The following is a 13,689-nucleotide window of genomic DNA, read 5'->3' as shown; positions in this document are numbered from 1 at the left end:
ATATACAAAGTATCACTTGCAACAGTAAAAACTGTAAACAATTTAAAAGCCCATCACATATTAATACATGCTACATCATGTAGCTCAAAAATATTATGCTAAATAAAAGAAGCCAGTTGCAAAAGACCACACACTGTACAATCCCATTTATACGAAATAAAACAGACAAAACTATAGATTCAGAAAATAGATAAATGGTTGCTTCAAGCTGAGGATAGAGAAAGGATGAGGGAGATGGAAGTAACTGCCAATTGCTTTTGGGAGTGATCAAATGTTCTAAAATTAGATAATGGTGATGGTTGTACAACTCTGTAAAAATAATAAAAAGTACTGAATTATACATGTGAAGCAGGTGAATTTCATGATATATAAATTATATCTCAATAAAGCTATTAAAAAATAAATAAAAATCAAAGATCAACTTAACTGGGAGGTAAAAAGCCAATCAAGAAGAGAATGGATTAATAAACTATGGTATGTCCATTTACTGGAATGCCATGCACAAATGAGACTCAAAGAACTAGAGCTGGATGGTCACAAATACACTCCTGAGCCAAAAACACAAGCTGCAAAAGAGCATATATGGCATACCACTTGTAGAAAGTTATGAAATAGATAAAACAACATTAGCTACTATTCATGGATGGATACATACACAATGATAACACAGTGAAAAGCAAGGGAATGAAACAGGAATTCAATTTGTATTTATAATTGGAGGGAAAGGATACCAAAACGAATTTAATATGAAACAGAGAAGACATTAGTAGTAGTGTTGTACACATACATGCTGGGAATCAACAAAGAGAGGCTTGACTAGAAGCAGTGCATAGTGAGGTAAGTGGCAAGGAAAGCAGGAAGTCAATTCTTGGTGGGGGGAGGGTCTATAGAAGATAACTTGATAACCCCCAAACAAAAACAACAAACTCTATGAAGGCAAGAGGCTCTCTACCTCTCCATCTGGTTACCTCTCCAACACCCCAAAGTCCACACCTTCCTGTACCATGCAGCCATCACACTCAGGAAAATCAAGACTCATTTCTTGTGCCCCATAAAATGGCAGACAGTAAATATTTTAGGTTTGTTGTCCGTATGATCTCAGCTATAGCAACTCATATGTGCCTTTGTAGAGTGAAAGCAGCTATATGCCCTAGTGCTTAGCACAGAAGTAGGCATATTGCAGCTCTTCATATTGAGTGTAGCATTTTTACTTCAACTATCTAGAAAAAAATATACTTTGGGGAAGGTAGCATAGGTGGGTCCTAATTTTGAGAAAAAGAGCTCCAGGCATTCCCAATAAAAAAAAAAAGTATTTTCCCCTCAAGAGTACTGTAGATGGGTTCAACGTATTTTCTATATAAATTTAGAATTCCTTTCTTCAAGAGAAGATTCTGATGATCAACAAAGGAACTCACTCCTCAATAGCCTTGTCAAATACAATACCAATGTGTCTACTGTTGGGTGAAAGAGAGATCCTTAATCAAAGGGCAGCTAAAAGGAGAACCACTCTGAACTCTAAAACTAATTTATTTCAAATAATAACTCTTCATTATCATTTGGATTCCCCAGATGACAGAATGAGCACACACTGCATCTTCCCTTTCTACCCCAAGACCATATAAAAGACTAAACAAACAAAATCAATTGCATTGCTGTGATGGAAAACCAGAAGCAGAACCTTCTGTGGCTAAGAAATCATGAAGGATGCCTGAAGTATTTGGAACCAATACTTCTGACTGAAGATGGAGTGCAGCACCTACAACATGTGAGAGGAGACACACTGCCAAAGGTGGATGAACACAAGAGGGCTCCTGACCAGAGAGAGAGCTCAAGGGACAGTTCTGGATGAATCATCAGTATCACTCATAGAAACAGTCAGGTGGATCAACCTTTGCCCTCTCCTCTTCCCTCACCCCACCAGGTCCCATGTGGGCCAGGCAACTTGAGACAGGCATCCCCTGAGAACATAAGAGCTTGGGTTAGAAGGACAGTGCAGTGCCCTGGCTGACTAGAAATTCCCCAAGGGACCAGAAAGCACCCCTACCAGAAGGCTGGCAGTCAAGGTAGTTCTGCCTAGTAGGAAGCCCACTCCTCTCTCTACTTCATGGTAAGAGCAAGAGACACACATATCCCCAATAGACAGTTGGGATATTATTCTATTTGTGCATGAAAATGCTAATTAAGACAAAAAAGGTATTTAAATAAGTAAAGCTATTACAAATATATAAACAATGATGTCTGTGTATAAACACATTACATGGGATTTGAAGTAAATCCCTAAAATGAATTTCATTCCAACCCACTGCTGTAATCAACCACTACTGTCAGCAGAAACCACTACTGTCAGTAGACACATTTTCATTTAAACCTACATAGGATTTAATAGCAACATTAGAAAAATCATCAATCACGTCTGAGCTTCCAGGGTAATAAGAACATCACACTGATGGAAGTCAGATACCAAACTATACAACTCAGTTTTGGATTTCCCTTGAAGCAGCTTGGAACTAGAAAAATACAAAATATGGGTGATATTTTGGGGATAAATAACCAAAAGGCTAATGAAAACTTCAAATTAAAGTATTTTGGCTTAAAAATTCGACTTGTAAGTTTTGATGTAGTTGCCAAATAGGACATTTGAACACTTGTGGGCGATTAGGTTTTTTTTCAAGTAATACATGTGTTAGGTCTTCATTTTTGTACAATGTTAGTGAACAAGGGCTAATAATTATCTCTAACATTTATGGAACACCTAAAATGAGACAAGCACTGTCCTAAGGACTTTTACATGTGGATTATTCCATTCTATCCTCACAACCACCTTGTGAGGTTTAGACTATCCCACCTACAATGCAGAACACAAATGTTTAGCGGGGTTAAAATGGCTTTTCCAAAGTCACACTACTGCCAAGCTCAGGAACTAGGATTTAAATCCATGACCTCTGAGCTAGTATCTTAACCAGTACATTAGACCGATTAATTGCAATTTCACTGTATTCAAAGCAATTTGTGCTGAGAACTAGAGCAAGTACTGTAGAGGATACAAAATATGAAAGATGTGTGAAACTGATCCTCATTCTCCAAGACATAAAATCATTTCAGAGAAATTTTCAGAGAAAAATCATTTCTCTGATTCCAAAATGACAATGTGAGAAGCTTCACTTATCTGCTCTCCAGTGAAACTGGTGAAAATTATTTTAAAAACAAAAACATTTCAGGCCCTTGAAAATGGTCCTAAGGGCAAACAGCAACCTAATCAAGAAAACCCATGAAAATTTTAGAACTGACTTCATTTGCAAAAGTGCATGGCATTACATGTCTTTAGTTGTTCAAAAAAAAAGAAAGGAAAAAAGCACACAATTTAGTTTTAAACCTAAAGGCACTCTCAAGAACGGTGAAAAGCCATGGTGAAAATCAATTGAGAGGAGACTCTCAGATCTAATGAAGATACAGCCTAGACTATATATAGGCCAGTTATTATAGTCTGCAGGAGATAACTGGGGAATAAGAAAGCTGGGAGAAGCCCTTCCAGGGGTTGTCACAAATACCAAACACTAACCTCAGAACTAATCCTGGAAGAAGCCCCAATTCCACTGGACTAGTTGTAGAAGAATTTATATACCAGGGCACTGGTGAAAATAATAAAGCAATGGGACCAAGTGGTAGAGTTTTACTGCTGGGTGTGCTCAGGGAAAAAGTGGGCGAGAGCCCTACCTGTATGACTGTCATCTCAGGGTAGCTGTGGGCATGCTCTAAACTGCTTCCCTCAAACCATCAGAGGAATAATACATAGGGAAGAAACACACTTCATTAAAATAATCTAGCCAGTCAGTCAACAAACAAATAAACAACTGCATAATAAGCAGCCCTGGAATTGGGGGGGGTGAGGACCAGTAGCCAGAGTTGCTACAATATATTGTCTAAAATGTCCTGTTTGCAACAAATAATTGCCAAGCATGCAAAAAACAATACAAAACAAAAACAAGCCAAGAAAGTATGACTCATCGTAGGAAAAAAGCTGGCAACAGAAACTACCTGTGAGAGTGACCAGATGTTGGATTTAACAGAAAGAGATTTTAAAATAGCCACTATAAATATGCTCACAGAATTAAAATATGATTAAAGTAGTAAAGGAAGATACGATGACAATTCATATCAAATAGGAAATATCAACAGAGATAAAAATTATTAAAAAAAAAAGAACCAAATGGTAATATTAGAGTTCAAAAGTAATAAAATAAATTCACTACAAGGCCGGGTATAGTGGCTCATGCCTGTAATCCCAGCACTTTGGAAGGCCAAGGCAGGAGAATCACTTGAGACCAGGAGTTGGAGACCAGCCTGGACAACATGGTGAGACTCTCTTGAGCCCAGGAGTTTGAGACTGCAGTGAACTACAATGGCACCACTGCACTTCAGCCTGGGTGACACAGTGAAACCCTGTCTCTAAAATAAAATTTAAAACTTTTATTCATCAAAAGACACCATCAAGAAAGTGGAAAAATAACTCACAGAATGAGAGAAAATATATGCAAATCATATATTTAATAAGGGTTTTATATATTCAGAATATATTTAAAAACTCTTATAATTCAATAATAAAAAGACAACCTAATTTAAAAAGTAAAAAGTCTAAATAGACATTTCTCTAAAAAAGATACACAAGTGGCCAATAAGCACATGCAAAGATGTTCAACATCATTAGTTATCAGAAAAATGCAAATAAAAACCACGTAAGATACCACTTCACACACCCACCAGGATGGCTAAAGCCAAAAAGGCAGTAACAGGTGTGAGCAAGTGCAGGACAGTTCTCTGGCTATCCTTAGAACAACTCAGTTCTCCATCCTTTCTTGTAGTTCTTAAGAATAACTGTAGAATGTGATGGAATGCAATATCGTGAAATAGAAAAGAACTATCTGAAAGTGTCCAGGCCTTGTTCTTGTCTCTCCCAGGGAATGTAAGAATAACACCTGGAGTTAGGGAAGAACATGTTGGAATAGCCTGGGCTTTGTTTCTCTCTCCCCTGAAAGAAGCATGTGCTCCAAAGCTTTAGCCCAGTGAATCACATTGCCTACCTTGGGCTGCCTTTGGGGTTCCTCAGCTGCAATAGCATGTGGGACTTACAACTGAGACTCGTAACTCCATCTGCCCCAGGCATCTTTCCTGAGCCTTAGGAAACTGACTCACAATAAAGCCTAGGCTTCTGTTGTTCCTCACTGCCTATCTGTAAATAATAAAACCTCTTCATATAACTTATCGTAAACAGGTGTTGTCATACCAGACTCAGACAAGTTGGTAACCGGTACACAGCAAACTTGCTTTACTGTAAGAATGTGGAAAAATTAGAACCCTTATACATTGCTGGTGGTATTATAAAATAGTGCAGCCACTTTGGAGAAGAGTTTGGCAGTTACTTAAATGCTTAAACACAGAGTTACCATATGACCCAGCAATACCACTCCTAGGTATGTACCCAAGAGAAATGAAAACATGTATACACAGAAACTTGTACATGAATTTTTAAAACAGCCATTATTTTTAATAGCCAGAAGATAAAAACAACTCAAATGTTCACCAACAGACAAATGGATAAACAAAATGTGCTGTACCCACACAATGACAATTTCATCATAAAAAAATAATAAAGTATTGATACATGCTACAACATGAAAGCACAATGCTAAGTGAAAGAAGCCAGCCAGAAACATACAATAGGATTCTTCTCACAGGAAAGTCCAAAGTAGGAAAATCTATATAGACAGAAATAAATTAATGGTTGCTTAGCACTGGGAGAAGAGGGGACAGCAGATAGAGGGATGATAGTTAGAGAGTACAGGTTTCTTCCTGAGGTGAATAAAATGGTCTAAAATTGACTGTGGTGATGGCTGCACACATCTGTGAATGTAATAAAAACCACAGAATTGCCCCCGCCCATGGAAAAATTGTCTTCCATGAAACTAGTCCACAGTGCCAAAAAAGTTGGGGACTGCTACTCTAAAGGGTAAATTGTATGTTGTGTAAATCATACCTCAATAAAGCTGTTTAAACAATGTAGCAACCAGCTCAAAAAAAAAAAAATCATACTGGAGAAGATACAAAGCAGGGTTCAAGGACCAATGTCCCCCTTGTTCATTATTATTCTATCTAACCCTTAGAGCAACGCCTGTCACAAAAGTACTACTTAATGAAACAGAATAGAAGGGAATGAGAAAAGAAGCAGTGTAGGAAACCTGCATTTCTTTACATGAAAATATCAAGAGTACAATTCTTGCCTATGCAGTGTTACCAAGAGTTAGACACAAAAACATCCCCATTTTTATTCAGACATATAAACTACTAATAATTAATTTACCAAGTAAAATTCTGAAATCAAATTTTCATAATAGTTGTCATTTATCAAGTGCTTCTGTTCCACGAATTTAACTTGCATTAATATGTGTAATCCACAGAACTACCCTATGAGGTACACTTATAGCTGATCATTATTCACCAATCCCGTTTTGTGAACTCACCTACTTACTATTATACAATGTATTTTCAACCTCTAAATTAATACTAGCAGTACTTTCAGTTATTCACAGACATGCAGAGCAGCAAAAAATTTGTGTTGCCCAACACACACATTCCCAGCTGAGGTCAAACAAGGGGATCCTGCCTTCTGGTTTCAGCACTCATACAGAGATGATCAAAAGGTGAGGACTATAGGGGAAGTCCAGTATGGCATGTTAAATTAAAATGAATTTGGCCTGATGATGTCCCTTCTACTGAGACCTCACTTAACCAACTGCAACCTAATCTAATACATAAACAGAGAGCCTAACTTAGAGAAGTATACTTTTATAACAAAAAGCCGAGTCTCAGCCAATCACAGCAGCCAAGCTGCCAATCACAGGCTGCCTGCCAACTGATCAGGCTATGTTCAAATAAAGTGAATGCCCAAACTTAACCAACTGAGGTGTTTCCATACCTCACTTCTGTTTCCTGTCCACAAAGGCTGCTTGCCCACTTTGTAGAGCAGAGCTCTCTGAATCTCTTCTTAGTTCTGAGGACTACCCCATGGGTGCACTGTTTGCTCAATTAAACTCTGTTAAATTTATCTAGAGCTTTTATTTTAACAAGTGCAAGAAGCTACAGCTCTCCAGAATTGAGGCATTTAAGTCACTTCCCAAGGTCAGAAGGCTGATAAATGGAGGGACTGTATAAGCCAAGCAGTTAAAGGACATGAAGAAGTTGATGGTTGAATCAATAAAGAGTAGTTAATAAGCCAACAAAAGAAATAAAATGAAGTCATAAAAAAGTACTCAATCCAAAAGGCAGTGGAAAACTGAAACAAAGAACAGATGAGACTGAAAAGAAATAAGATGATAGATTTAAACCTAGCCATATCAATAATCATTTTAAATATAAATCTTCTAACTGGCCCAATTCACTGATTCTACCTGTAGGTACATACCCCAAAGAATTGAAAGCAGAGACTAAAAGAGATACTTGTACAACAATATTCCTAGCAACATTATTCACAATAGGCAAAAGTATCCAAACAAAATGTAACACACATGATACATACTGTGGAATATTATTCAGCCTTAAAAAGGAATGAATTTCTGACACATGCAACAACATCTAAAAACATCATGCTAAGTATTAAAATAGGTCAGACAAGAAAGGACAATTAAATGATTCCACTTATATGAGGTACCTAGAATAGGCAAATTCATAACGACAGAAGAATGCGGGCAGAGAGTTAATGTTTAACAGGTAGAGTTTTTGTTCCAGATGATAAAGAAGTTCTGGAAATGGACAGTGATGACGGTTATACAATATTATGAATGTACTTAGTTCCACTGGATTGTACACTTAAAAACAGTTAAAATGGCAAAGTTTATGTTATGCATATTTTGCCACAATAAAAAGGGGAGCAGAGATTGTAAAACTGTATAAAAAGGCAAGAACCAACTGCCTACAGAAAATCCACTTTAAATATAAACATGGAAATAGACTAAAAGTAAAAAGATATACCATACTAACATGAGCCAAAAGAACTGGCTATCTTAATATTAAATAGAGCAGATTTTCAGAGTAAAGAATATTACCAGGGATAAAGAAGGTCTTTTCATAATGATAAAGAAATATATTCATCAAAAAGAGAATAATTCTAAGCATTTATGTACCTAATAAAAGAGCTTCAAAATGCAAGCAGCAAAATCCAATAGAACTGAAAGCAGAAACTGAAAAAATCCAAAAATAATAGATTTCAACACTCGTATTTATAACTGATATGACAAGGAGACAGAAAAAAAAGTATTGTTCAAGTCTTCTATATCCTATCAATCAGCTTAATAACATTTACAGAACACCCAACAACAGCAAAATATACATCCTTTTCAAGTGTGAAATAATAAAAATAAGAGCAGAAATCAAAGAAATAGAAAACAGGAAAATAAAGAACATTTATGAAACAAAAAGCTAGTTACCTGAGAACAATCTAGCCAGACTGATAATGGAACAAAAGAGAGAAGACAAAATTACAAGCATCAGGAATGACAGAGGTGACATCACTACAGATTCTAACAATATTAAAGAGTTAATAAGAAAATACTATAAGCAACTTTATGACAACAAATTTGACTTAAATGAAATGGACAAAATCTGTGAAAGATAAAACTACAAAAGCTCATCCAAAAAGAAACAGGGGGAGCCAGGCACAATGGCTCACACCTGTAACCCCAGCACCCTGGGAGGCAGAGGTAGAAGAATCCCTTGAGGCTAGGAGTTCAAGCCAGCCTTAGCTAGAGTGAGATCCCATCTCTACAAATAATTGAAATTAGCTGTGCACAGTGGTGCACACCTATAGTCCCAGCTACTTGAGAGGCTGAGGCAGGGAGACTGCTTGAGCCCAAGAGTGAGGTTGCAGTGAGCTGTGATCACGCCACTGCACTTCAGCCTGGGTAAGAGAGAAAAAGGAAAAGAGAAGAGAGGGGAAGGGAGAGGAAATGGGAAGGGGAAAAGGAAGGAGAAGTACCCAAGTAGTTCCATATCTACTAAAGAGATTGAATTTATAGCTTAAAATCTTCCCCACAAAACTCCAGGTCCAGATGGCTTCATTGGTAATATTCTACTGAATATTTAAAATAGAAACAATAGCAATTCTACACAAACTCTTCCAGAAAACTAAAGAAGGCATGCAACTCAATCTGAGGCCAACATTATTCTAACATCCAAACTAGACAAAGACATTACAAAGATGCTACAAATATCTTCCATGAACACAGATGTAAAAATCCTCAAGAAAACTTTAGCAAACTGAATTAAACAGTACATAAAAATAATACAACATGACCATGTGGAGTTTATCCAAGGAATGTAAGGTGGGTTTAGCATTTAAAAACCAATGTAATGCACCATATTAAAAGGCCAAAAACAGAAACCATAAGATGAATTAAAATATAAAACTTCTCTAAGAAAACACAGAAGAGCTTAGTGAGCTTGGCTTTGGCAAAGATTTTTTAAATACCACACAAAAAGCACAAATGTAAAAGAAAGAAAATAAATCAGACTTGATTAAAAATTCAAAATGTTTGCTCTTTAAGACACTATTAAGAAGTAAAACGGCAAGCCACAGATTAAAAGAAAATATTTGCAAAAGATATATCAAACTAAGAACTTCTATCTAGAATATGTAATAAACTCTACATTTTAATTAGACAAACAACCCAAAATAAAAATGGGCAAAAGAGCTGAAAAGACGCCTCACCCAAGATGATATATACAGATAGCAAATAAGAACCTGAAAAGTCGCTCAACATCATTTGTATCAAGTGCACATGTTAAAACCACAATAAGGTAACACTACATTTAAGTATCTAAAACTAAAAAGACTAACCATATAGTATGTTGGTGAGGAAGTAGAACTGTAACTCTTATACACTGCTGGTGCCAATGTAAAATAGTATAACTAATTTGGAAAACAGTCTGGTAAGCTTTTCTTTTTAAATAATCACACACCTACCATACAATTTAACCATTTCCTAGGTCTTTTTCCCTAAAGAAATGAAAGCATATGTCTATACAAAGACTTGTTCACAGATGTTCATAGAAGGTTTTCTGTAACAGCCAAAATGCTGGAAACAATCCAAATGTTCATCAATTAAGTGAATAAATAAACAAAATGTAGTGTATCCACAACTTAGAATACCATCCAAAAATAAAATGAAATGGGCCAGGTGTGGTGGCTCACGCCTGTAATCCTAGCACTCTGGGAGGCCAAGGTGAGCGGACTGCTCAAGGCCAGGAGTTCAAAACCAGCCAGAGCAAGAGCGAGACCACGTCTCTACTAAAAAAATTAAAAGAATTAATTGGCTAACTAAAAATATATAGAAAAAAAAATTAGCCGGGCATGGTGGCACATGCCTGTAGTCCCAGCTACTTGGGAGGCTGAGGCAGAAGGATTGCTTGAGCTAGAGTTTGAGGCTGCTGTGAGCTAGGCTGACACCCAGGCAACAGAGCACTCTAGCCCCGGCAACAGAGCAAGACTCTGACTCTGTCTCAAAAAAAAGAAATGAACTATTGATACATACATGTAACAACCTGGATAAATTTTGAAATAATTACATGGAATAAAAGTAACTGAGCCAGGTAAAAAAAATGAATATGTATTACATAATTTCCTTTATATCAAACTGTAGAAAATGAAAATGTATCTATAGGGTTAGAAAGCAAATCAGTGGTTGGCAAAGGATGGGTGGCAGGTGGGGATGGTAGAGAGAAATTATAAAGGGACAGAATGAATGTTTTAGAGGTGGAGGTGATGTTCATTGTTGTGGTAGTGGTGATGGTTTCATGGATGTGTACACTGTATTAAACTGTGCATTTTAAATACGTGCTGTTTACTTTATGTCAAGTATTCCTCAATAAAGCTGCAAAAGGAGGAAGGGTTGTGGGAGGGAGAAAGAACACTCAAGAATAATGGGGAAAAAGAAAATAAAAATAAATCAGTCTAGGAGGACCGGTAGCCACAGTTTGAAAACGAAAGAGAAAAACGCCAAGAAATAAAGAGCATTCCCTAAAACTGAAGAACACAAGACTTAGACTCAAAGAGTCAACCAAGTTCTGATCAAAATGTTTTTAAATTTCAAATAAAATCTATACCTAGGTATGTAACTATGAAAAGTTTACACTATCAAGGATAAAGATCTTTTAAAAATCCAGAAAGAAAAACTGATCAACATAAATGAAAGAAAGCAGTAGAAGAGCATAAAAATTAAGAGCATGGCCTTCTGGTTTCCACATTGGCTACAGCATTTGTTAGCTGAGTGACCTTAACTATGTTACTCAACCCTTCTGTGTTTCAGTCTTCTTATCTGTAGTAGTAGTAGTAGTAGTAATAGTAATAATAATAATATGTAGTAGCAGCAGTAGTCATGTGGTTGTTTTGAGTATCTAACAAGATAATATCTGTAAAGTGCTTAAAATAGTGCCTGGTTCATAGTAAGCGCTTCGTAAGTGCTGGTTAAATAAGTAATTCACATTAACACTCAACTGTCATCAGCAATACCAGATGACAGAATACAAAAGACCAATGGTTTCAAAGTTTTGAGGAAAACTAATTTTCAACCTCAAATTCTATGCCTAACTAATAATCATTCATGTATATAATGGCAGAATGGGGATATTTTGGAGCCTACAATGGCTCAGAAAACTCACATTCCACAAAGTATTTCTTAAAAATTCAACTGAGAATAAAAACTAAGGAAGGATTGAAGGCAAGAAGGATGATGATTCAGGAAACAATAACTCTCACTGAAGAAACAAATTTGTTTAAAAAAATCTCAGGATGCAGCTTTCCAACAAGCCTAGAGAATAACTAGGTGTAACTGCAACAAAAATAAAGAAGACCCCAAGAAGTAGTCTCCAAGAAGAAAGAGGACTTGACAGAATAACTGAAAAATAGTGTCTGGGTGGAGAAAAGTATAAAGTGGAAAAAAGAAAGGCAACATCAGGAAAAAGACAAAAACAGCCCAGAAACAGAATCACAGTACATAAACTGAATCTGCACAATAATAAAATAATAAAAAATAACAATAATAAAAAATCCTATTTAATGTTTCAGCCTTTAAAACAATCCACGAGCAAGTTCAATAAAATTACAGAAAAGTTTTATAAAGGAAAGAAATATTCAGTTTAGCAGTTTCCCTTTGAGAAAAACACATGAAACACTGAGAATGTCACCAAAACAAGGTTCGATTTCTCACTGGATAGAAGCCAAGAAAGTAAAAATTCAGTATCTTACCAACCTACACAAAGGAAATAAACTCACCGTGACAGGCGAGTACTGCCTCCGAAAACCAGGGCGTGAGGGAGGCATGATGTGCCCCTGAACCTTGCCCGTCCAGAAATTGTAGTAAGAGTACAAAATCGAACTCGGACGGAAGCACAGAAACGATAAAAAATAAAACTCTAGAATGGCCAAAAGTCTACCTATATGTTAACTAACAATAAAAAGTGCACTGTTAACAGGTGCATCCGATAATCTTGATTTCAACAAGCATGCTGTCCAGCTGTAGGGGCACATAGAGAAGGGAGAACTTATCAGACTTCCTTTTCGTCTTAGAACCTTCTAACATGTTGCTTTCAGAATAAGATACAACAAGCGTAACAAATGAAGTCGCACGCTAGGAGAAAACCTTTTAGGCACGGATGGTAAACAAAAAGCTCGCCGCCAGGATTATTTCACAAGGCTGTTAAAGGCTGGAATCAGCACCCGCACATCCCTAATCAGTTAACTCAGCTGATCAGGCAGGTATGGCTCAACGTCCTAGGAGCCTCTTCAGAGACACAAAATGCGCGGTCTCGAGAGGAAACAAAGCCGTGGGCGGGGCCTTCCGGTCCTGGGGAAAAGCGGGCAGGGAGGAGCTGGCCTTCCGCGAATGTGGACCCTGCTCAGCCCTCGCCCCGGCCAGGCCGCTCCCCAGGGCTCGGAATCCGAGTACCGGCGTCCAACCGCATGTTGGGCTGCGGCTGTCCGCGGGACTGGCAGGGATCCGGCAAGGCTCCCCCGGGGCAGGCGGCTGGCCCCGAGGGCCGCGGCCTAGACGCGCTGGGGCCCCCGGCCCCAGCGTAGCGGCCGCCTGGCGCCTCCTCACCTTCTCTTCCACGCAGTTGACAATGATGGACGGGTACTTGCGACTGAGCCAGCGGAAAAACGCCGGGACTCCCATAGCTGCAGCACAGCCGGAGGCGATGGCCGGCCAGCGGAAGAGCGTAACCGAAGAGACAGGTAGGAGCGGCGGCCGCTGGTACCGGCACTTCCTCCCACGTGCGCGCCGACGACCGGAAGTGATGTCATGGCGCCGCCGCCGGGGAAGCTGGGTAGGAGGCGCGGCTAGGTAAAGGAGCCGCTGGGCAGGGCCTGGCTGGTTTGTTGGCCGGAGGCACTGTAGGGCCGCGGGAAAAGTAGTGAAAGCTTCTGCTTGCTCTCTGTAGTCCCAGACCTGGAGCACGAGACCGAGCGCCTCTGCGCCGCGGGGCCTCCCGGACGACGCCTTCGCTGTCTTCCCCAGTCCTCAGGCTCCCCAGGCACGAATCCCCGCGCTCTGCAGGCCCCGAGGGGAGGTCTTGCCAGTTTAATCTCTGATTAGGGAGACCATGTTTTATGTCTTATTTTACCTTCCTTTCTCGCCTGTTTCT

At 38.6% G+C, this 13,689-nt stretch overlaps 1 protein-coding gene across 1 annotated transcript in view; it reads right to left on the bottom strand.

Moving 5' to 3' along the window:
* The window catches only part of XRN2 (5'-3' exoribonuclease 2), a 77,292-nt gene extending 63,970 nt beyond the window's left edge, over positions 1-13,322 (bottom strand). Inside the window, exon 1 of the mRNA XM_012739218.3 lies at positions 13,146-13,322. Within this exon, the coding sequence (XP_012594672.1) occupies positions 13,146-13,220 (75 nt within the window). The 5' untranslated portion in view covers positions 13,221-13,322. The remainder of the gene's footprint in view (positions 1-13,145) is intronic.
* Positions 13,323-13,689: the final 367 nt, after the last annotated feature.

The sequence above is a fragment of the Microcebus murinus genome, chromosome 16, assembly GCF_040939455.1.
Source record: "Microcebus murinus isolate Inina chromosome 16, M.murinus_Inina_mat1.0, whole genome shotgun sequence".
In the NCBI taxonomy this organism is placed as follows: Eukaryota; Metazoa; Chordata; class Mammalia; order Primates; family Cheirogaleidae; genus Microcebus; species Microcebus murinus.
Note: the sequence above shows the minus strand (reverse complement) of the source record. Positions and strands in the feature narration are given on the sequence as shown.